Here is a 23,289-nt window from a genome sequence, read left to right as displayed (position 1 = left end):
ACATGTACAGCTACATATGTGAACTCCACATTTATGCATTTGAGCTGCACGTGTCTAACTACGAGACAACTACCCTATGTGTTAGATCTCCACATTAGTATAGAAACGCATTGGTTCCTCGTAAGAAGCGTTAGACTTCCACGTGTTAAATCTCCACGTTAGAATTCCACGTGTAAATATAGCCAAGTGTTGAACTCCACGTGTAGGTATGACTACGTTACATCCGTACGTGTTGGATCTCCACGCGTTAGATTTTCACACATGAGAAACCCATGTGTTAGATATCTCCGAGTAAATATAGCTACAGGTTGAATTCCACCTGTAGATATATCCATGCGATACATCCGCACGTGCTTAGGTCTCCACACGTTAGATTTCCATACTTAGATCTTCACACGTTAGTTACATATCCATACTCAGATCTCCATACATTAATCTTCCAAGTATGGTTGAACGTTAGATACGTTAGACCTTTGTTACATTTCCACCAGTTAGATTTTCACACATTTCTACTAGACTTTCACGTATTGGATTTTCAAGCATATAGCTATATATTTGAACTGCACGTGCAGGTATGACGCGATCTCGTCAAATCTCAATTTTAAGAATCTTGACAAACTTTGTATAATAAAATAGGAACTGGTCATCCGAACAGTTAGGTGGTTTTTGTAAATTTTAAACGCGTAACTCAACACAAAAATAGACGGATATTGGGAGTAGGCAGAATACAATCCGAAACGTGTGCAAATATCCGGTGGAAGGGAAAACCGCGAGCATGGACGAAATTGAACGCGTGGCCACGCGTCGAGGAGAGAAGGCTTGTCCGCGGCGCTGTTTGACGCGGATCGACGCGGTTCCGCTGCGCCCGTTAACGAGTGAAACTAGGTGAAAGTAAGAAGCTGGGCTCTCCTTACGTTTATATGCAGCTGGTTCGTCCAGCGCGACTCGCTGAGAGAAGGGCCGATTTACGCTCGAATCGTGAACGCAACACGCCGCGCGGACAGCCCTCCTCCGCGTGCCTTTCATCCCTTCCTTCTCATCTGCCAGCGAAACGATCGCCGTTCTCGCGTGGCCGTTTCGTTTTCTTACGACCTCCAATTAACATAAATTAGTCTGCAAGGCCTTTTTACGTTCGTACCACTTTCTCATATTCAAAGTCCTCCAATCCTGTGTCCTTTTCAGCGTACTTTTTTACTATTCATCCTTATCTTTGCCAGATGCATTTATCAATCGAGGAGTCCAAGGGCGGAGATACTACGTATCTTTCTTCCGAGTCAAAAGCACCGAAGTAAAATGCGTTCGTAAACTTATTGAGATTCGACAGTTCCACTGCTCCGGTTATTGACACTTACTTTCTTTTCTTATAAATTACGCTTGCTTTTATCTTTTGTATTATTTATGAGAGAGTGTCAATCGCATGCCAATGAGACCATATGTTAATTGAAATAATGTATGTCACGAGTGTCTGATAGCAATAATTCATGTAAGCATTTTTGCGTAAATGACTTCAAACCATTTTGAAGTTGAAACAATATTAAACTAAGAGGAAGCACTCAGACTTTTTTATACACAAGATGCATATTATAATATATGTCTACATATCTGTCTACCAAAATGTACATACATATGTATATTAGAGTATGCATTTTAAAATAGTGCATCACAGTATGTATTTGCTTATAGTGTCAATAATAATTGCATACTCTATAACATTACCTTATAACATATGACAAATCTCCACATATGACAAATCTCGACATATGATAAATCTTCACATATGACGTTAAAATGTAAATTTGTATTAAAAATGAACCATGATCATCATACGATCCTTTCCCCTTTAAAACGACAGTCGAGAGCAAGAAACACGCAATGTGTGAATAGAAAAAATTCACATATGTACCAGATCTAGAGCTGCACTCGAAAGTGTATCGTGTTTGCCATTGAGCCGCGTGTGCCGTGGTTTATGTGGCTCACGACAGAAACACCGAAAGAGTATTTGTCCTAGAATAAACGGAAACTCTCGATCGAGAAACAAGTCGAAACATTACTGGAAAGTTGAAACACGGAATGGTTCGACAGATAAATTCGAACGTGCTACTTTTCGAGGCGGCGAATTCCACGCAAACGAGTGGTCTGAAACTCCAGACGATTAACGAAGCGTACAAGCAGACGAGCACTTCTGATCAACCGGTTAAAAATAGGCGCGGCTTCGTGACATGTGTTTTTATAAATTGCTACCACACCAGACACGCCGCTTCTGTTCGAGGCTCTCCGTTTCTCGATAATTTCGTCCATAAATAACCTTCGATACCGAAATTTCCGTCTCGACCCTGAGGAGAGTAGCGTGACCCCGTGACATCCTAACGCTCTTTTTTCTTTCTAAAACCGTCTTCAAAAATTAGAATTTCCACAGAGTGGTTGCAATATCGTACGAAACCATGACAAAGATAAAATTACACGACGACGATTCTGCTAAGTTTGCACGTACGAAAATAGCGTCTCGAAGAACCGTTTTATAAAACAGTGCATTCCATAGGTCGTACGATTTCACGAGCAACAGGACCAACCATTTATCAACGAGCGAAGCATCCTAATTGGGATCAGAGGTCTAATCTTAGGCCTGGCGTAGCCTAGAATAGACTGGAAGACGATTCGAGCCGGTTCGTTGAGCGTACAAAGGAAGAAACTATTATGGAAGCAATTCGGCCACGGGAAGACCCAACTCGATCCGATTCCGAGTAAATCGTGCTTTGTCCACTTTGATCGAGTGTACAACCGGTTCAGTACCGGCCCGTGATCAATGCGTTTCTAGATCCTGTTCAGGCAACCGTGTTGCCGAGCTTCGGACCTAGGTTAATCTGCTGTTTAAAATATCTTGGGCACGCGATAAGTCCGACCCAAGATAGCTCGAGCATGGTTCAAGGCACAACCTACGCGGCTAACACGAATCAACCTTGGGTACCGGTTGCTACAATTTCTACACAAGTATATTAACCCTATTGGGACACGCAGGCGCTCCTACTATTATTATTTACATTTTATATATTTTCGATTTTACACATTTAACAAATATCCTTTTGATTAAGCAATGATCCTGACCAGTATCCTCCTACAATTATTATTTAGATTTTCTGCATTTTTGAATGTATACATTTAACATATATCCTTTTGATCTGAACATATTGGTAGATTTACAAAAATGTAGATATAAAACATACATGTAAATGTAGACGAAGAAACATAGACATAGACATAGTACATGTGTGTACTCAATTATAAATTGTACACAGTCTGATATTTTTTATATACAAGTGTCTTTAGGAGTTCCAAGTTGGGGATCAAACATAGGAATATAAGTACTTCTTCCTTATATTCCCGGACTTTCCCTAGAGTTTCCTCAAGCTATTTCAAAGTACGTGGAACTTTAAAGGGAAGTTCGAGTGAAGAAAATAGTTTTCTACGGAAAGAACCGTTGCAAAAGAAAGATGGCGAGATAAAAAGACAGGACCGGGTCCAAAGAGAAGGTTGGATGCTAATTTTTCAGGCAGTCGGCCCCGAAGCGTAAGCATCGCGTGTTCCCTAACGTAGCACGTACGAAAGCTACGAAACGCACACACTCGCGAGCGGAAGCAGCCTGTAATTATATTGTCACGCCGCGGGTGTTCAATTTGTCGGCACACATCCGCCTCCCCCGCGTTCGTTAACCATCTCACGGATCCACCTTCGACAACTTCGACCGCTACCTTCGTCACCCTGAGACCCGCTCTTCTCACTACGAAGCCTCTCGAATAATCTCAGAAAACTGGCTTCGCCTGACATTGCAACGATTGCTACGATATCGCCGACTCATTGCTGCACTCTCGAAATAGAATCATTTCGTACATTTAAACACTTGGGCTCAGTTTGGGTCACTGTGGACATGGATCACAATGGAGTATATCCACATGCACCTAATTTAACCACTCACATTTTAATTTGTTTAAACATTGATTTGAATGCATAGAACTGTTGATGTTGAGATTCAACTCTATTGACCTAACTGCTGATCAACTCAATGACAGCTCTAGATAGATGCATTGAGAGGACCTTTTGAGAGATTTGTTTAAACATCATACAGTTTTGAATACATAGAACTGTTGATGTTGAGATTCAATTCTATTGACCTAACTGCTGATCAACTCAATGACAGCTCTAGATGGATGCATTGAGAGGATCTTGAATTTAAAAGTCAAGATCAGTAGATTTTATAAAATTCACGATTGCTTTGTTCGTTGTAAGCGAAAAGTATGTAAATGATGTACTTTCATTTATCACACTCTTACTCCTTTTCGGACTACATGTTCTCATCATTCTACGTAGCTTCATCATTCTACGTGCACGTCTTCATTCTACAAGTCTTCATTCTATTAGACTTCATTTTACAAGACTTCATTATTCTGCCCTCATCATTCTGGATACCTTCATCGTTCTTTTGCTACAATGTAATAATAGCCGGTTCCGTAATCAATTTCTTGATCTAATTTAAGTCATTTATCAATGAAGATACCAACAAGTTAAGACGAGGCCGTGAAAAGCAACTGTTTACCGTGTTTAATCTGCGTGAACGACGAAAGCTATAGAGTGTAGCAAATCCTATTTCGACGATTTGCAAAGTAAGCGTTGTGTTAAGTATCGTTGAAAGTACTTACATAACTAATCATGGGTATGTTGCGGGATTGAGCGACTATGGCTTCAACGTAGCAGGAGCCTTCTGGTCCAAAGAAAGCTGCAACCCCGCTGCAGATCATATCGATCATCGCCTTGGTGGCTTCCACGGTTTCTCCCCTCGTGTCGTTCCATTTCATCACCAGCTTTACGTTGGGTAATATGTTTGGATCGTTGTTGATCTGAAACGAAGACATCCAAATCACGTTACCTCTCTAAATCGGATACAAAGATGTTTACATCGTTTCTTGATCGGATGTGGATACGTTACGACATATCACATTTTGTCACGCGAAAAGTTTAACGTGTTAACCCGTGCTTGATGGAAAACGATCAATCTTCCGCGACCTTTAGGAGTTTAATCTTCAAATTTTATGAGAGGGAATGTTTAAATTCTAAAGCGTTTAAATTCTGAAGCGAAGGGAAGTTTGCTCGTGAAATTTGTAAGATAAATTTTGCAGTTTTAGTAGCGGAAAATGGAAATTTATTATCGATGTTACGTAATCAATTACGAGGTTCATTTTACGCGGCACGATATTGAATTATAACGATCGAACTATGCGACCAGATACTGGTAACGATCACCTGGTTGCTCGAACACTATGCTCGCCTACTTATCTCGTTTAATTGTTTCCCGCAACACCCTCGGTCAACCGATGCTTTAATGGAAGTAATTACGTTACCATAACTTCTGTCATGAATATTCATACTACTCGCCAACCGTCAGTGTACACAAACTGTGGTCTGGCAATAAGAGAACAATAACTAAGAGATGAAACGGCAACCGGTCGGTAATTAGAACGTCTCCCTAATTATCGTTAACCCGTTAACCGAGTCATCTTTCAATTAGAAAACGTCTCTCTTCCCCTTATGCGCATAATAAACAGCGAATAAAGAGCGATTAATTTATCTTACACGTGACAGGTACTAATTACTTGCATCTTCCTTTGGATGAACCCTTTTGCTATGGAAAATTCATTGTAGACTAATTAACGCCGTTTAGTCTCTCCGGTAAATGAAAGTTTTAATGCAAGAATAATCACTGTGGAGTCTCCTCATTTTGCCGCTGGCACATTATTTGTGTTGCCGGGGATTTACTGTTTCTTAAGTTTTATGATGATGCGGAAAATTTGGGGGTGTTGAATTTTGCCATGCTGGGTTTCGAGGCGTTGAATTTCGATGCGTTGGATTTCGACGAGTTGGATATCCACGCGTTGGATTTCCACGAGTTGGATATCCACGCGTTAAATATCGACACGTTGGATATCCACGCGTTGGATTTCCACGCGTTGGATTTCCACGCGTTGGATATCCACGCGTTGAATATCGACACGCTGGATTTACACACGTTGGATATCCACGCGTTGGATTTCCACGCGTTGAATTTCGACGCGTTGGATTTTCACGCGTTGGATTCCGACGCGTTGGATTTTCACGCGTTGAATATCCACGCGTCGAATACCGATACATTGGATATTCACACGTTGGATTTCCACGCGTTGAATTTCGACGCGTTGGATGTCCACTCGTTGGATTTCCACGCGTTGGATTTCGACACGTTGGATTTCCACGCGTTAGATTCCCACGCGTTGAATTTCCACGCGTTGGATATCCACGCGTTGAATATCGACACGTTGGATTACCACGCGTTGGATATCTACGCGTTGAATATCGACACGTTGGATATCCACGCGTTGAATTTCGACGCGTTGGATTTCCACGCGTTGAATTCCGACGCGTTGGATTTCAACACGTTAGGTTTCGACGCACTGGATTTCGTCACGTTGGTAATCCACGCGTTGGATTTCGGCGCATTAAATAATTAATAAATTAAATTGTATAAATTCAGAGGTGTAAGCGTAGGTGAGTTATTCTGTGAAACGCACAGGTTGAAGCAGGTGCGAAATAAGGAATGCGAGCCGTCCAACGGGAAGAGCAATGATTTTTTATAGTGTTCCCTCCGCTTTAACGGTTCGTGCAGCTCGAAGCTACGGGAAAATTCGGCCCCTCGCGTACACGAAAGTTCATTTTCATTGAATCTTCCTATTTCATCGGCAGCTCGTTGCGTAATATCGCGTGTAATCCTTCCAAGAACAATGGTCGCAGATGCGTGAACGTAATTAAGCCATTTGCTTCGGCTGGAAAGCGTTTCTCAACGATTTCACGTTGAGTCAAACTTCGTCCATAAAATGTTATTTACAAGCAACTGTTGCGTTTTTCTTCGTAACGAGAGGAACGAAGTTTATGCCACAATAAGTTCTCTCGTCTCCGGTTCACTTTCAATGGTATTTCTTTCTAGCTTCGAATGGGAATGAATATCTGCCCCCCAGGAACGTCGATTAAAGTTCAATTCATAATGTTACTCGCGATGTCCTGTCCTGGTTCTCCGCGAGCGTTCCTCTAACTCTCGCGGCGTATCCGGCTCGAATACACACATCATACGAGCCACGATTGCTTATTATGCAAATCTGATTTCCAGTAAACAATACTTTTCCAAGTAGCCGCGTTATCGTCCTATCGATTTATGTGTTTACTAGTCCGAGCTGAATACTTTGTGTTCACTATGAATACGTTCTTACTACTACTTTAGTTTAGTAAAAATGCCCGTTCAAATGGAAAATTATGCGATACTTCGCGTAACCATAACTGAGCGAACGCGTAATGTAGGGAGTCAAGATCAATCGTACTGTAATACAGCGCGTCGGGATCCAACCGCAATACAATGTGTAGAAATGAAATTTACTATAATACAATGCGTCGTAATGTAACGCGTCGAGACACAACATAACATGATACAACGTTTTGAGATTCAATGTGTTGTGGAACGGCTCGTCAAAATTTAATAGGTCGAGATACAACCTGTTGTACTACGCCGTAGGAGGGATTCATGTAGATGTGGAATGTAGAAATCTAATGCGTCGAAACCCAACATGTCGAAATGCACCGCGTCAAAATCCAACGAACCGAAATTCAGCACGTCCAAATCCAACATGTGGATACTCAGTTCGTCGAAGTCCAACGCGCCGAGATCCAATGCGTCGATATCCAACGGGTCGGAACCCAACGTGTCGAAATCCAACGCGTCGAAATCTAACGCGTCGAACTCCAACGCGTAGATATCCAACGCGTAGAGATTCATCGCGTAGATATCCAACGCGTAGAAATCCAACGCGTCGAACTCCAACGCGTCGAACTCCAACGCGTAGGAATTCAACGCGGCGAACTCCAACGCGTAGATATCCAACGCGTAGAAATCCAACACGCCGAACTCCAACGCGTCGAACTCCAACGCGTAGAAATCCAACGCGTAGAAATCCAACGCGCCGAATTCCAACGCGTCGAACTCCAACGCGTAGATATCCAACACGTGGAAATCCAACGCGCCGAACTCCAACGCGTCGAACTCCAACGCGTAGATATCCAACGCGTAGAAATCCAACGCGCCGAACTCCAACGCGTAGATATCCAACGCGTAGAAATCCAACCCGCAGAAATCCAACGCGCCGTAATCCAACGCGTCGAACTCCAACGCGTAGGAATCCAACGCGTAGAAATCCAACCCGCAGAAATCCAACACGCCGTAATCCAACGTGCCGTAATCCAACGTGTGGATATCCATCGCCCCCCAAACCCAACGCAACTTTTCAGGACTTCCTCCATTCCCCCCAAATACTTCCAAATCGAATATTTATTGACACGGGGTTCAATTGCTCAATTGTCATGCTCAATTTCCTCGAGTTTTACTTATTTACTTTGGAAAAACTAGCGACACTGTTGTTTCAATATCATTGAAATATGCACGAACGCGGTGATTTCTCCGGAGAGTTGTCTGAGCGTGAAACAATGTAACAGCGTCTAACAGCGCTCGTTGTGACTAGCAGGGTTTCACCAATCAGCTTATTTTCGAGTAATTGAAGGGCGTCCGGTCGTGGAAGGCTGTGTGCACGAATGCCAATCTTCAGGGACGATGAGAACGACTTTGCCACGAGAAACTAAAGGTCTCAATCAACGATATTGCACGCGAATACGAATCGCTCAAATAATCAATAATAATACTTATTAATATTTATGTTTCTTGTCGCTTTTCAGGATTAACATGCTGGCTGTCACGCTGTACATGCGTGTAGGATACTTATTCCACATATCATCCAAATCGTAGAGGATGTCATATGAGTAAAGATGTGAGATGTGTGATAAATCGTCTCAATCAGAAAGGTGGTTAATACTTGAAATTTTTTTGTTATAATACAAAGCAAAGGTGGTGTTATATTATGGAGATCTGTGGGTGTAGAGATATGGAGTTTTAGGGGACTTAAGAATATAGAGATGGTGGGTTGTAGAAATCTGAGAGTACTGGGATTTAGAAATGTGGGGACGTATGAATCTGGGAATTTGGAAGTTTAGGTATTTGGGGATTTACGAATCCATGGCACTAGGAATTTATAAATTTAGAAATGTCGAGATCTAAGAATCTAGAAATCTAGGGATCTAGGAATCTAGGAATCTAAAAATCTTGAGATCTACAAATCTTGTGATCTAAAAATCTAGGAATCTAGGAATCTTGCGATTTAGAAATGTAGGAATCTTGAGACCTCAGCGTCTACAAATCCAAGAATTCAGAAATGAAGAAATCTAAAAGTAAGAAGCCGAGACACAGGAATCTGAAGACGTAGAAATCTGCCAAGATTTATCGAAAATAAAAACAAGTAACTAATGAATCTTTCAGTAGTTTGTAGTCGCGTTAATGAACCTTTGAACCTCAATTTCTCTTTCAAGATTGACTATGGTCGCGTGAAGTTTAGACTCGCACGGGCGATACTTAAACTATGCAAAATCGCTATTTTCCACGTATTTGCAAGTACGTACGCCAAACTAGTTTACATCGTGGGAGTGCGTCATAGCGAATTCCAGCTATATTTTTTTCCTTTTTTACATCAACAAGTATCGCCGGCAGCGAGCCGGCCAACGTGCACCTGCACACAGTACTGAAGCGAGCGAACAGGTAAACGTTTAAAGCTCCATTCACATCCACTCCATAACTTTCTCGTTCAATTAGCCTCCTCGGTCAGGATTAATTAAGCAATTTCCCGATTTACACGCTGTCTCGAGTAATTAAGAGTTCATCCGATCGGAGATCATTCACTTCCTTACGTAACAAATTTTCAGACAGACTCTGTGTTTATAAATTTTATTCAACGTGATCTCGACACTTTTAATATTCGTTTCAATTTATCCTATACAAAGTATATCTCGTAACAGCTACCGTTAACCTTCCACGTTAAACAAATCATTTATCAAGTCCCATCGATCGATTACCGATTATCACGCATCAGAGGCAGCGCAATAAAAAGGTTAAACGACGTGACCCACATATACATAACCTCCATCGTAACGCAATTACGCGGCACATGTTTTGCCAATAATTGACCGTCGGTCAAAGGGTTAAACGAAGAGCCCTCCATTTATTTCCATCGAAGCGAAACTCGAAAATCAACAAGCTGTACATTAGAACCGGCCGGTCGCGACGTCTCCCGATCATGGAAAAACTTTCACCGGCTAAAAATACAGACCGCATTATTTCCTCGTTATGAGCCGGTCGTTGGAAACCGACACGAAATAAAGAATCTCGTGTGACGAACGTGCACGAAAATAGCCGCGTTTCGAGGCATGGTGTTTGCCTCGAATAATAATGGGATCGAGTGTTGCGTTTAACGCGAAAATACGCACGCCTTGTTTGCGCGCAACGTTTTGTTGTTGCGTAGATGCATATGAGCGAAGCTTAACGCTAACTGCGAGCACAGAGGCCGACATTGCGATCGCGATGCTTACTCTTGCGTGGCATATCGAAGTACACAAATAAACGGGCGCAAAGCTCGTTTCCTGCACCTTTCGAGCTGCATCGACCACACCGCTCGTTCGTTACGATTAACGCTTGTGACCCGTTCTGCGATTAGAAAATTTCGCTTCCTCTCTATTCGGGAATTAATTTCGATTCACGTTTTTCTCTCCCGCGATCGCATGACCAGAAGCGACAGTTTAGTCAATGGGCTCTTGTACACTCATCAAAAGTGGTACTTTAATATTCGCGTTAATAAAAGATTCAATTTGCGAGGTTTCAACGATGATGACTGTCACGAGGACCAGTCACCCGCGTCTCAAATCTAATCTAATCGAATAATTTAGTAAGAGTAGGACAATTGCTTGAATTTGCAACTTGTGGTAATTATCTGCTTGAGGGTTAAACCATCTTTGAGGTCTGCGTGTAACTTTCCGGCTCTCTTTTGCACAAGTAATAAAACTTTGTACTCTCTCGTACAACTGTATCTACAGCAACAATGTACAGCATATTTCTTTATGCAATTGTGCGAAATAAAATGGAATCATTTGGCACTTTTCGTCCTTGAGAGCTTTTCTGCTGTTTGAAGTAGAACTACTCTACGATCTGGTGTACGGCAAAATACTTAATTTTGTTTATCTACCGAATTTTTCACTTGAGAAAATTTTGTATCGAATTTTATTTTCTTTTACTGCTTTAAGTTATCAATGTTTCAAAGACTCGAAGATCGAATCCCTTAACCCTGAAGACCGAGGATTAATAATAAAAAGCGACATTTGATTTCATTCCAACTCCAGTACCATCTGCTGCAGACATTTCACCGAATGCAATATTTTGTAATTGGTCCGAAGGTCGTGGACCGAGAAGTGGCTGCAGGAAAATTGCCTCATATCGTTCGGCGTGTGGTTATTGTCATGTCTCGATGCACCAGACAAGGTCAAAGAACGTATCCTTGCAATGTGTGCGATCGAAATAACCGATAATCTGGATTGCAATTTTTTTCGTTTCAAATGAGACTTGCAAGTTTTCTGATTTCCCAAAATTGTCAAATGGAGGTTTCGAAAGGGAGGAAATATTTGAGGGTACGTAGCTCGTTAGTTGGGCGAAAGAAGTCGGGTGGAAATCAGTTTCGAAAGGAGTGGTCGGAGCGTGTCCTCCCGAGAGTCGCCCTTAATTACGGTAGCGGGCCCATCGGTTCCCACGTAGGCTACGGCGAATCCTCGGCTCGCCGAAAAGTAAGGTCGGTAATATCGTGGCCCCTGTCTCGGGTTTTTTCCTCCGGGCGGTCACCGCGTGGTGCGGCGCGGCGTTCCACGCTCTGGAAGGCTCGATAATTCATTGGAGGATCGGCGCGTACGCGGTCGCTCGCTCGCTTACTCGCGAGTAAGCGAGCGAGCGTCCTGGGACCGTGAGATCGTTTTCGCCGGTGAGTCTCTCCCCGGCCGAATAAGAGAAGAAAAAGAGAAAGGTGCTCGCTGCAGCGGGAGCTGCAACGTGCAGAGTGACCCGGCAGATCTCTCCCCGGAGATGCCGATTCGTGCGAGGGTTTAAAAATACAAGACCGGCATTATTCGCCGGTCCGCCCACGCGTCCGCCGACGAAACTGCACTCTCGTCGCAACCGTGAGAAGAATTCGCTCGCGATCGAGAAACCTTCTTCGATCCCCCTTGTGCACCTTCCTCCTCCTACTCCTCCTCGTCTTCTTCTTCTTGCTTCTTCCTTCTCCCGCCTCCCTTTTTCTCCGAAACCTGCCTCCACACGCTCTTTTGCAACCTGCAACCGTACCGCGGCTCCGCTCCGGGCTGAGAAACCTCTGGGAATCGTCGAAATGACCGGCACACGATCGTATCGCTGCTATGTATCCGGTTCTACTTGGAAATAACAAGTTACGTCAAAGATGGATTGCGGTTGCGTCGATAATTATTCGGGGATATCGATATCTCCCCGAAACCATCCGAACGAAAGAAACCGCCGAGCACCTCTTGTTTTTCACGCGAGCTAAAACTCCTAGCGACCTTTGGTAGGAACTTGGTTCCGGACAATTACAATTTCTCCGTATAACAACTTCAAGCATTAAAGAATCCCACGAGAAGACCATACAGCGGTCCAGATTTGGACACCTTCAATTTCTTTCAACTCGATACATTGAATGCTGAGGGCCACTCGTGACCAACGCTCGACTCATCAGTGGCGTCATTGGGGTCACTCGCGTATCGTTAACATTGTATCGAAAGTAGTAAGTTGAGAAATTAAATTAAATCGATGCTACCATATATAAACACCCAATGTCTACCTAAATTGCAAATTCACGAGCAACCTTCACGGTGCTCATACTTGGCGCTGGAGTCTGTTCAATATACTAGAATTCCGTTTATATGAAATTTTACTGCCACTCGATGCACTAACCCTTTTCTAAACTGTCATTATCTGATCTAAATAAAATATGAATTACCCCCTCTAGTGTATAAATATATGAATTATACCCTCTTGCTTGCCGAATAAAAACTGATGATGAGGACAGATTGTGAGGACAAATATGAAGACATAAGAAGAATGAATGTCTACAAGGATACACTCTTACTCTAAATCAAAACTCATAGCTCATACGAAAAATTAACATCTCTTTCGATGTCAAATTACATATGTCACTACACTATGTAAAATTACATATGTTATTACACTATGTCAAACAGTGTATGGCATAGTGCACCCTCACACCTAATAAAAACTTCCAAGCGAACCAACGTGAAAAAATAAGAATGTCACCTGTTACAGAGACCTGTTACATTTAAAAGTTACCTCATCAAGGGCCATGGAGAAGGCGCCCGAGATGGCGAGTCCCTGGCGATCTTTGAGGCCGCCCTTGATAGCCGTGAGGTATCCAATGGTAAGGTTCTGCTGTTTCCTCGGTTGAATGCTCCTGCCGAACGTGGACTTCGGATAAGTTTGCCTGGATAGTGCCTGCTGCCACTCGGCCCCGGGTAACCCTGGCGGTTCGGCCAGGCCCAGGACCAGAGGGCTGCTGGCCAGCAGCAGCAACACCAGCAGGGCCCGTGAGCTGCTCCCGTTCGACCGTGGGCGACGCGGTTGCAGCTGATCTTGCCGGTGCCGTCGATTTCGTTCCTGATGGAGTTCCTGGCGACGGGGAGGCCTGCGGCGGCTCGGCTGTACTGGCGGGCCGGGGCGCATGGCCGCCGCCGCCACCGGTCAGCACCGCCTCCCTCCCGCTCACCTGTAATTCACACAATTTTCCTTTTAATTCCTCTTTTTCAACTCTCCGATAAACTTAATACCGACATAAATACACCCCATCACCTAATTCTATGATCTTCGCGTTTCGAGTAACTGTTATTATCGGAGAATCTATTAATTTTTCTAGTAATATCGATCTTATCTGATCACTCAAGATCGACATAACTCCAGTTCCACGTCTGAAATTTGTTGTGTAATCTTATCGGCTGATACGAAACAATCAGTTGCAATATTCACTCGGTTATCTTAATCGTTCATTAAAAGATATGTTTACGAAGGGTGGGTTTTTCATCGGCTGATCGAATTCTGACACCGATACGTAATTAATTGAAAGAAATCACGAAACTGTTTTGTTGATTTTGTCAAATGTACGATTATTACACTTGTCAAACTGATCAGACCGTAAAAATAAATGTAAAATCTTGAAATGAAGAGCTTGTAGTCTACTCTGAGGTCTAAGTCCGACCTCCTTGACCGAGACAGAGATATCATATCAACGAACCTTATAAAACTCGAAACACACTGTCATGTCCGTCAATTTAAATAATTCAACTATAACTTTGTGTCAAGAAACGAAGTGCCCTGTGAATCAACACGTGGACGGAGCACCCTTTAGACATAGAAGGTGTGACCCTGAGGTGTTAAACAAAAGTTAGCTACTCCAGCGAACGTGGATCATCAAAACTCAGACACCATATGTGTTTGTCCTCTGCTGTAACACGTCGATTGCTTTCTACGAGCATATTGCTTCGTTAGCACTCGAGTGTGGAATGCGAAGAAAGAAATTTCGTGTCCTCATCGTTAATCTTCTTGGGTACACGATAACTAATTCGATCTCTAAGGAATCCGGATTTGAGTTTCCACTTACAGAGTGTGTACTATTTTTATCGTCTCATCCAGATCGACATTACCGGTTATCAAGGAAGCGTTTATAACGTGTTTAGACGCTTATCTGAAGGTATTTTTGCTAGTTTTAATCCGCCGTGCAATTAGATACAAACACTCGACTTAGAAGTGTCGCTTCGACGCTATCTTCCTGACTGTACTTATCATCGGTCGACACTTATTCCTGTGACTCATCGTGTGCCATCTGCGTGTGGCTAATAATAGCTGATATCCCTAAACCCACAGAACTCGTGAAACGAACTCGGTGTTTAACGCGCGAGACACCCATGGCTCGTGGTCTAATCAAGGTAACAAATTAAAAGATCCGATCAGAAAATGAATACGTGGTCACGATGGTACTTCTTGATAATCGCGGTAGTCTACGCGTCAACGTATCTGCACCAGTTCCTCCCTTAATCTAAAATCGATCGTGATTAATTAGTTATTCGTTAACGATGCGTATTCCGATGTAATCACCGCGTGTAGCCTCGCTCTTAGATTCCAGGCTAGAAGTGAGTCAGAGCGTTCATCGAAGAATCCGTTGCGCATTAAGCTATTATCTCGTCAATCGGATATCAATGATCTCCGGGAAATCTTGCGTCAGAGGTGCAGGGCTCGGAATAAAACGTGGGCAATTTGCGATCGATCGTTCGGCACGATCATGTGTGAATGATTTTCCACTCGCGTCGATATAATTCATTCGCACCGGTGCACACGTCGATCCAGAAGACCTCCGTGCACGCGGAATCGATTCGCTTTCTATTGTTTCACGGCTGCAGCCTTGAAGCAACGATTTTGAGGAAGTCGCGAACGGAGGCCACTACGATCCTCCGGAGCAACTCGTGAAAGGACGAACGGGAAGGAGAACGGGTACGTTCGAATTCCTTAGGCTATCATCGGCATTCGATGGAAAGTCAATTCTGCGTGTAACCGTCTACACTATTTACCTGTGCGCGCTTTGTTCTCAAACTCGATTATTTCATTGCTGACTGACCTGGATTCAGACACTACGTGTACTCTATGTGTGCGGTGGTCATCGTAGCATAGGGGAGTTATTGTGCACGTGGAGGAATACTCATAGTACACACGTGAAATTGGGGAGCGATATCATAGGATTGTTTACGGTCAATGTAGAACTGGTAATCTATAGTACATATGGAGTTCCTACTGACAGTAGGAACGTGTACACACGCGGAGTCGATATGTAGGCGTGAAATTATGCCTGCAATTGGGGTGCGATTGCTCATAAATTACTCGTGGTTTACCATGAAATTAGAGCACCGAAACTGGGGACTAATTCACAGTCTACGTGTAAATCCGAAATGCAACTCGTAGAGCATACATGAAATTTGATGTTACTCATAGCACACGAATGGAACTGGAGCGTTACTCACGCTGTAAATACGTCACGCTATAAATAGTACAAAGTACAAATTTAAACAATAGAATATAGAAACGGATCGTAAATGGAAGTCTATTTCCATGGGACTTTAAGGATTACTATAGAAGAACAGAGGATAAAATTTCGCAATCGATCGAAGAATAACGCATTCGTCTCACGCAGTGAAACGATTCCGTGTCGGAGTCTCGAGAAACTTGGCGGGAACACGTGGCCGGCCAACGAGGGACAGACACACCTGTTGCAATTACGTAACGAAGTCGTACGCGGACTCCGTAGGCGACGCACCACGCCGGGTTGAACGTTAGTCTACAACCCGAGCCCGCAACAATAAAGACGTCTTCCCCGGTGTGATGCATGATGTCGTTCGCTAAGCGAGCCGTGTAACTTTCCACTCGTTCCAAGTTTCTAACTCGGATTTAATTATGGCCGCGTGTCGGTGAATGGCCACCGGCGCGGATTTATTTGACGCCCGGAACGCGACGTCAAAGGGACGCCTTCTACGAGCAGGTGACGGCACCCTCTGACATCCCGCGAATACCTTCAGACTTGTCGCTACAAATCTTATGCATCTCGTGTAGGATGAGTTAATCGGTACCTTCAAATTCCTTTACAGAGGATTTACTTGTAACAATCCGTGCTATTAGAGTCTGACTGTTATGTCCACAAACTATTTCTGAAAACTTACTTCTCTATGTCTGAACATTTTGAAGCTAATAATCATGGGTGTTAACGTTGCTATTTTATGATATAGTCGGACATTCTTAGAGGTTGATATTACCGTATCACAATGTACTCATGTATCTCTGAATGTCAGTATTAGAAAACGGACTATTAGAACATCCTCCTATATTGATAGGAGAGTATTGATATTGATATTCCTGCATCTACACATCACTGTATAATGGTATCTTAGATATGAATATTCTTAAAATATTCCTAAAACTGAACCCACAGAATCTAACATCCTTAGACTTCTAAACCTCAATACCCTCAGATCGCAATATCTCTAGAGCGCCATACTCCAATGCCTAGATTCCTATATTCCAAAGTCTCCACATAGAGATATGCATATGTCTATCCATACTTAATGTCTCCACATCCCAATAATTGAGTTCCGTAATATCCAAACCTCCAGAAAGAACTATATTTCTATACATACTCCAGTGGCAAGTAAAGATATTTAGAATCAGAAAGTGTTACAAACCTGAATATTTCAGCTTCTCCGAAGTCGCGTATTTGTCGGTAGTCGAGGAACGAAAACATCTGTCGATGCGACCGGTGTATCATTTATTCGCAACGTGCACTTTCTCTACGCAATTTTTCCGTCCGACGCTAGAGAGGTGTCACGGAGACACAAACGCGAGACTTCTGTGGACAATTTTCACGAACAACGCATCGCGTCGTGTCAGTACGGTTGTTTATTTCTAGCGTTGTTTGTCGATTCGATTAGCGCGTTTAACGCGTAGCTGGAGGTTCCTCCGTGCACCAAACATGTTTCACCGGTTAATGAAAATTTTCCAAATTTCCAGCGACAGACGTTACAAGCTGTTAACCAGCTGACGCACGCGATAAACCAAATACCGATATCGGCGATCGTTAGATTATGTCAACACGAACGTAACAGGGTTTCGTTGTTAAACCAAAGGATACGGTTTTGTAAACGGCGCTCCTATGTTTGCAGGTGAAGATCGTGTACCTCTGATAATTCCGAATTCAAGACAAAGATATGAAATTTTGAATTTGAAGAAGCAGATCGAAATCTTCGTACGATCCAGCGATTTTTATAGATAAATTTGTTTTCAACACCGTTACGTTCACACGAACGATCGTCAAAGCAAACAAAATCTTTTTAACACAGGCCTGATACCCAAAGCAAATTTGGCCTGATAAAATTCTAAGAATAGCAACGTCCTCGTGGAAACATCTACATCATTTGTCAATGACGTTAGCTCCGGCTTCAACGAGATAAACTGTGCTCCTACTGATAACTTTAAAACGTTGAAAAATTTCGATTAATTTCTCTTCTCAGAATTAAGCAGAAAACTCTAGACAATCCACTATTCATTTTCAACTCGATGAGCGCGTATTCGCCTTAAATTCGTACGAGCTATTCTTTGTTTACCGATGTTATGAAAATAACCGCTGATGCGGTTGTTTGGAACAAAATCAACTCTGCTCTTTATCACGCTACGTTCGATCGAAATACGCTCAACGCTGCGTTTTGAGAAATAACACGGTGCGGATTAAACTCTCGATCGCAATATAAAATTAGACGTTTCAGCTATAATATTGAGGACTAATTTTATTCTCATTTGAAGTCACAAGTAGTGCAGTCATATTTACAGAATACAAATCATTAAATGATATACAGATGCTGGAGATCAAATGATTTATTTTGTAGACTTTGCTACACTCGCTGTCTACAAGATTCTAAATAAATCGAAATTTACGATAGGGTCTATATTTATACTTTGTTACATAATCAGAAGAAAATGTGGAAATAAATTATTGTGTATTTACGAGAGAAGAGATTGAAGAGCAAGTTTAATATTATATTGAAGCGACTGATATAAATAAATAATAACCAATAAATGTTTAAGAAATAGCTTCGTTTGAGATAAGGAAATTTCAAATTTATTTCGAGTGAATGTTCATCAAAGCAAGATGTTGCGAGGTAAGTTGAGAGGTAGTCGACACACATCAGTCAACATCTGTCCAGAGATGCCAAACAAAACAGCGAACAAACCCTCCGAACGGCTATTTCCGCCGTGACACTTCGAGATACCGGGTTCTCCTTAATGGAGAACGTATCTCGGAATCGACGAGAACTGGTCCTCTTTCTAGTGCGCTTCCATTGCCTTTTTCGTCGAGTTGATCACGCGACGCGGTCAGAATCGAGACAGGAAGTCAAATCACAGTGCGGTACGCGTCAGACGTGCGTTTACGCAACCCAGGGTCAACACTCGCGGTGCATATCGTGATAACTCTCTTCTCTGCTTCCAATTTGCTTCTCTCTTCTTTCTACCGTGACTGATCTCTTAACTAGTCGATGTTAGTTGGAAGTTTTGGGATTTGGGGAGTTGGGAATGGGGGAAGTTGGAAATTTGGGGAGTTGGGAATTTGGGGAGTTGGGAACTTGAGGAGTTTGGAATTTGTGGAGTTGGGAATTTGGGGAGTTGGAAAGTTGGGAAGTTGGGAATTTGAGGAGTTGGAAACTTGGGGAGTTGGGAACTTGAGGAGTTGGGAACTTGGGGAGTTGGGAATTTGAGGAGTTGGAAACTTGGGGAGTTGGAAACTTGGGGAGATGGAAACTTGGGGAGTTGGAAACTTGGGGAGTTGGAAACTTGGGGAGTTGGAAACTTGGGGAGATGGAAACTTGGGGAGTTGGAAACTTGGGGAGTTGGAAACTTGGGGAGTTGGAAACTTGGGGAGATGGAAACTTGGGGAGTTGGAAACTTGGGGAGTTGGGAATTTGAGGAGTTGGGAACTTGGAGAGTTGGGAATTTGGGGAATTTAGAATTTGAGGAGTTGGGAATTTGGGGAGTTGCAAACTTGGGGAGTTGGGAACTTGAGGAGTTTGGAATTTGAGGAGTTGGGAACTTGGGGAGTCGGGAATTTGGGGAGTTGGGAATTTGGGGAGTTGGGAATTTGGGGAGTTTAGAATTTGGGGAGTTTGGAATTTGAGGAGTTGGGAATTTGGGGAGTTTGGAATTTGGGGAGTTGAGTATTTGGGGAGTTGGGAATTTGAAGACTTGAGAATTTGGAAATTCTGCAATTTCGAGAATCTCAGAATTTGGAAGTCTACAAGTTTGAAAATCTGAGGGGTCAAAAAGAATTAAAAAAATCTGCAAAATCAAAAAGAAATTTGAACCCAACCTACCCATAGAAATTCTTAAAACTTACACATTTACAAACATGTAAGCACTTCAGTACGAAAAAATATCAAGACTCCGAACCATGAACCTCAAACAAAATCCAAATCTCAAAAATGTGGATCGCAAACTCCGTAAATAGAGTTACATTAGTTCTCCCTCACAGTAAGAGCTAACAAGGGTTGAACGACTCGTACCACGTCTCATAGAAAATTTTGAAGAGCGACGGAAGATCCGATCGAACGTTATCCCGTATTAACAGTTTGTTTTCCACACTCGATACGTGTAATACGGGTTCTAACGCGCGTCGTCTCTACGGTATGTATATCGTGTTACGAGGGGTAATTGAAGAACGATACGCGTATATGTAGTACAAGATGTGCACGCGTGGGCATTGTCATTATCGCAGCTACACAGTACATTAGAGTGTTTCGTGTCGATATAATATATCACGTTACTACTGTAAACGTTCAGGGGTGTGGCTACGTTGCTTACCACAGGATACGCCGATCCCTGGGCACACATGTGTATCATTCGCAATTCTATATAGGGACTTTTTTTCTCTGAATTTTAGTATCCATTAGTAGGTTCGATGGCCACTTGACTCACGAGTTCGATCGAACCTTGTGAATACTTTATTCATGAGTAAGTGTGCAAAGTACCGTGTAGTCTTAATAAGTATTTCTACCGTTACTGATCTCTACTTAACTAGCGATAGTTGGAAGTTTGGGAACTTGGGGAGTTGGGGATTTCCCAATTCGGGGACTTGAGAATTTGGCAAAAAGAAATTGTTTCCCAAGAGAAATAATTTGTCTCGTGTTTCAAAACGTCCTAGGAAAGTATATTCATAAATTGTTCGAATTTTGTACAAAGAAAATTGATGAAACCTGAACCCATTTACAGACCCTGAAACTGATGTATGATACACGTTTTACACTTTGCAGACTATTGCTCCAAAATCCGTCATTGTCAATTTTAATTGGCAATCAGGCATTTTATATCGGAAACATTAATAAAGCGTTTACGTGTTCCTTTTCCGAGTAGATGTATCATAATGTTACACGTTGTGCTCAAAAAGAAACTGACACACAGCTCGACGATTGCAATTAAAACCCGTAATGGAACAGAGCTCCTCGTTTTACATTGTTATAAATAAAAAGGTGTTTGCATTTGATTCATGGGTTTAATCGAAGTGATCCAAATCGAAATTACACGCTTACGTAGAGCATACGCACCTGTGCGTCTATTAAGTTCGTGTCGGCAGGTGTAAATTGCAAGAATCTCGCAACTCCGTTCCGTTCAGCACGTCAGTTTAATTAGTGCTCCGTAACGGCACGGAATATTAATACAGCGAGTTAGCAGAGTCTTTTCGTCGCCGGCATTAATTAACGACTGTTCGTTCCGCGTTAATTCCGTCCCCGTCAATTTATATCGATGTCACCTCTCGCGCTAACCACGTTACGCGATCGTTCCCCCGCTGTTTTTGCGCCGATTCGATACAAGTCCTCTGGTCAGCGATAGAAAATGAACGTCGCAAACTGCGATTATTCAGTCACCATCTAGTCGACTCTTTTGCGAACGTGTTTTCGAAATCGATAACTGTCTCGATAAATGAGGGATGCGCGACGGTTCGATTAAATACGAACATTAATAGCTGGACGTTAACATACGGGAGTGGATATAAATCAGAAATGGCAGCGATATACACTAAGAGACAAAGACGAGGAAACAAGATGGCTTCTAATTGCTTAGTCTGCGAGGTTTTGTTCTTATGTTTCCATTTATTATACGGGGCATGCTATGAGAATAGTTGCACGATCGATGAATTAAACGGTATGTTGTGAGACAAATTAGTTTCATATGGAGTGTAAATGCATCATATAGGTTTGTGCAACGCAAATTGAACGTGAAGGTGTATACATAGTGTAAATTTAACATATAGGTATATACAATGCACTGTGAATGCAACATGTGCTGCACTGCAAATGCAACGTACAAGTATATATATGTATATAATGCACTGCGAGTGCATCATGTAAATGTATACAACATAGCGCAAATGCAACATGTAGGTGCATATAATATACTACATATTCAACGTGTAAGTGTATGCAGCGCAGCACAAATGCAACATGTAGGTGCATATAATATACTGCCTATTCGATGTATAGATGTATACAACACAGTGCAACTGCAATATGTAGGTGCATACATATAATGCACTGCAAATGCAACATATAGGTATATACATATAATATACAGCAAATGCAATGTGCATGTGTATACAACATTCTGTAAATGCAGTATGTAGGTGCATACATGTAACGCACTGCAAATGCAACATACAAGTATATACATATAATGTACAGCAAATGCTATATGCATGTGTATAGAATGCAGTGCAAACGCAACATGTAGATGTAGACAATCCAAATTCATCGCACAGCAAATTTAACGTAAGGAATTCAACGCGCAGTGAATACAGCGCGTGTCGAACACACCGCGTAAAGAATCACACGTATTCGTTCCGTACAAAGCGTACAGCAAACACAGCGTGCGACAGGTATAATACACGTTAAATACAACGCGTGAAAGTAACGCTTGTGGGGAGCTTCTCCGTTTCTCGGTAAAGGATTACATCAACAAAACTTATTTCCTAATAAGTTCATAGTCATGATCCGGAGTGCATACACGAAATATCATATCGCGGCAATCTGTTAAGTATAATTTCCCTGACTGATAATATTCAGCCGCGATAAAGTTTCGAGCATCCGTGGAACGAGTGCCAACAACACGATCCAGAATTCTATCGAAATACGAGTCCGCTCGATTTCGCTAACTGGTCTTGTTATACGCGAATAAACGTCGTTAGCCGCGTAGAAGGTGAGTGATTCCCGGTGATGTTGAATCGGTGGAATTACGGACGCGCAGCGTGCAACTTTGGAATCTCGCCAACGTTTCGCGGCCGAAACGGGAACGTCCGCGTGTGTACGATTCCGTGGAACATCCGTCGGTTCTAAGTGGGTCGTACAGTCGAGAGCAAATTTGCCTTTCGATGAAAAAATGATGGACTACGGAAAACAGGACTTCTTCATTTTTATGTTTCAAAATGGGTTCATAATTTGGGGAGGTCAGTATTTGGCGATGTTGGGATTTAGGGATCAAGGGATATGACGATTTGAAGATTTATGGAACTAGGGATTTGCAGGTAGAGGAAGTTGGGGACATAGGTATTTGGGGGTTTGGGGGTTTGGACGTATGAGGATATCAAAATTTAGAGACTCGGATGTTCTGAAATTTGGGGACGTGGGTATTTGGAACTTTAGGAAGTCGGG

At 42.6% G+C, this 23,289-nt stretch overlaps 1 protein-coding gene across 3 annotated transcripts in view; it reads right to left on the bottom strand.

The window, feature by feature from the left end:
• LOC100876776 (receptor-type guanylate cyclase Gyc76C) overlaps positions 1-23,289 on the bottom strand; it is a 76,454-nt gene that overhangs the window by 28,624 nt on the left and 24,541 nt on the right. For 2 of the 3 annotated variants that reach the window (XM_076531096.1, XM_076531095.1), the window contains exons 3-4: positions 13,343-13,775; positions 4,692-4,889 (exon numbers count right to left, since the gene is read on the bottom strand). In XM_076531096.1, coding sequence (XP_076387211.1) covers positions 4,692-4,889; positions 13,343-13,732 — 588 coding nt within the window. In that variant the 5' untranslated portion in view covers positions 13,733-13,775. The remainder of the gene's footprint in view (positions 1-4,691; positions 4,890-13,342; positions 13,776-23,289) is intronic. The other variant, XM_012292724.2, reaches the window with a different exon arrangement.

This window comes from Megachile rotundata, chromosome 4 (genome assembly GCF_050947335.1).
Source record: "Megachile rotundata isolate GNS110a chromosome 4, iyMegRotu1, whole genome shotgun sequence".
Classification (NCBI taxonomy): Eukaryota; Metazoa; Arthropoda; class Insecta; order Hymenoptera; family Megachilidae; genus Megachile; species Megachile rotundata.
The sequence above is the reverse complement of the archived record's forward strand: the minus strand, read 5'-3'. Positions and strand labels throughout refer to the sequence as shown.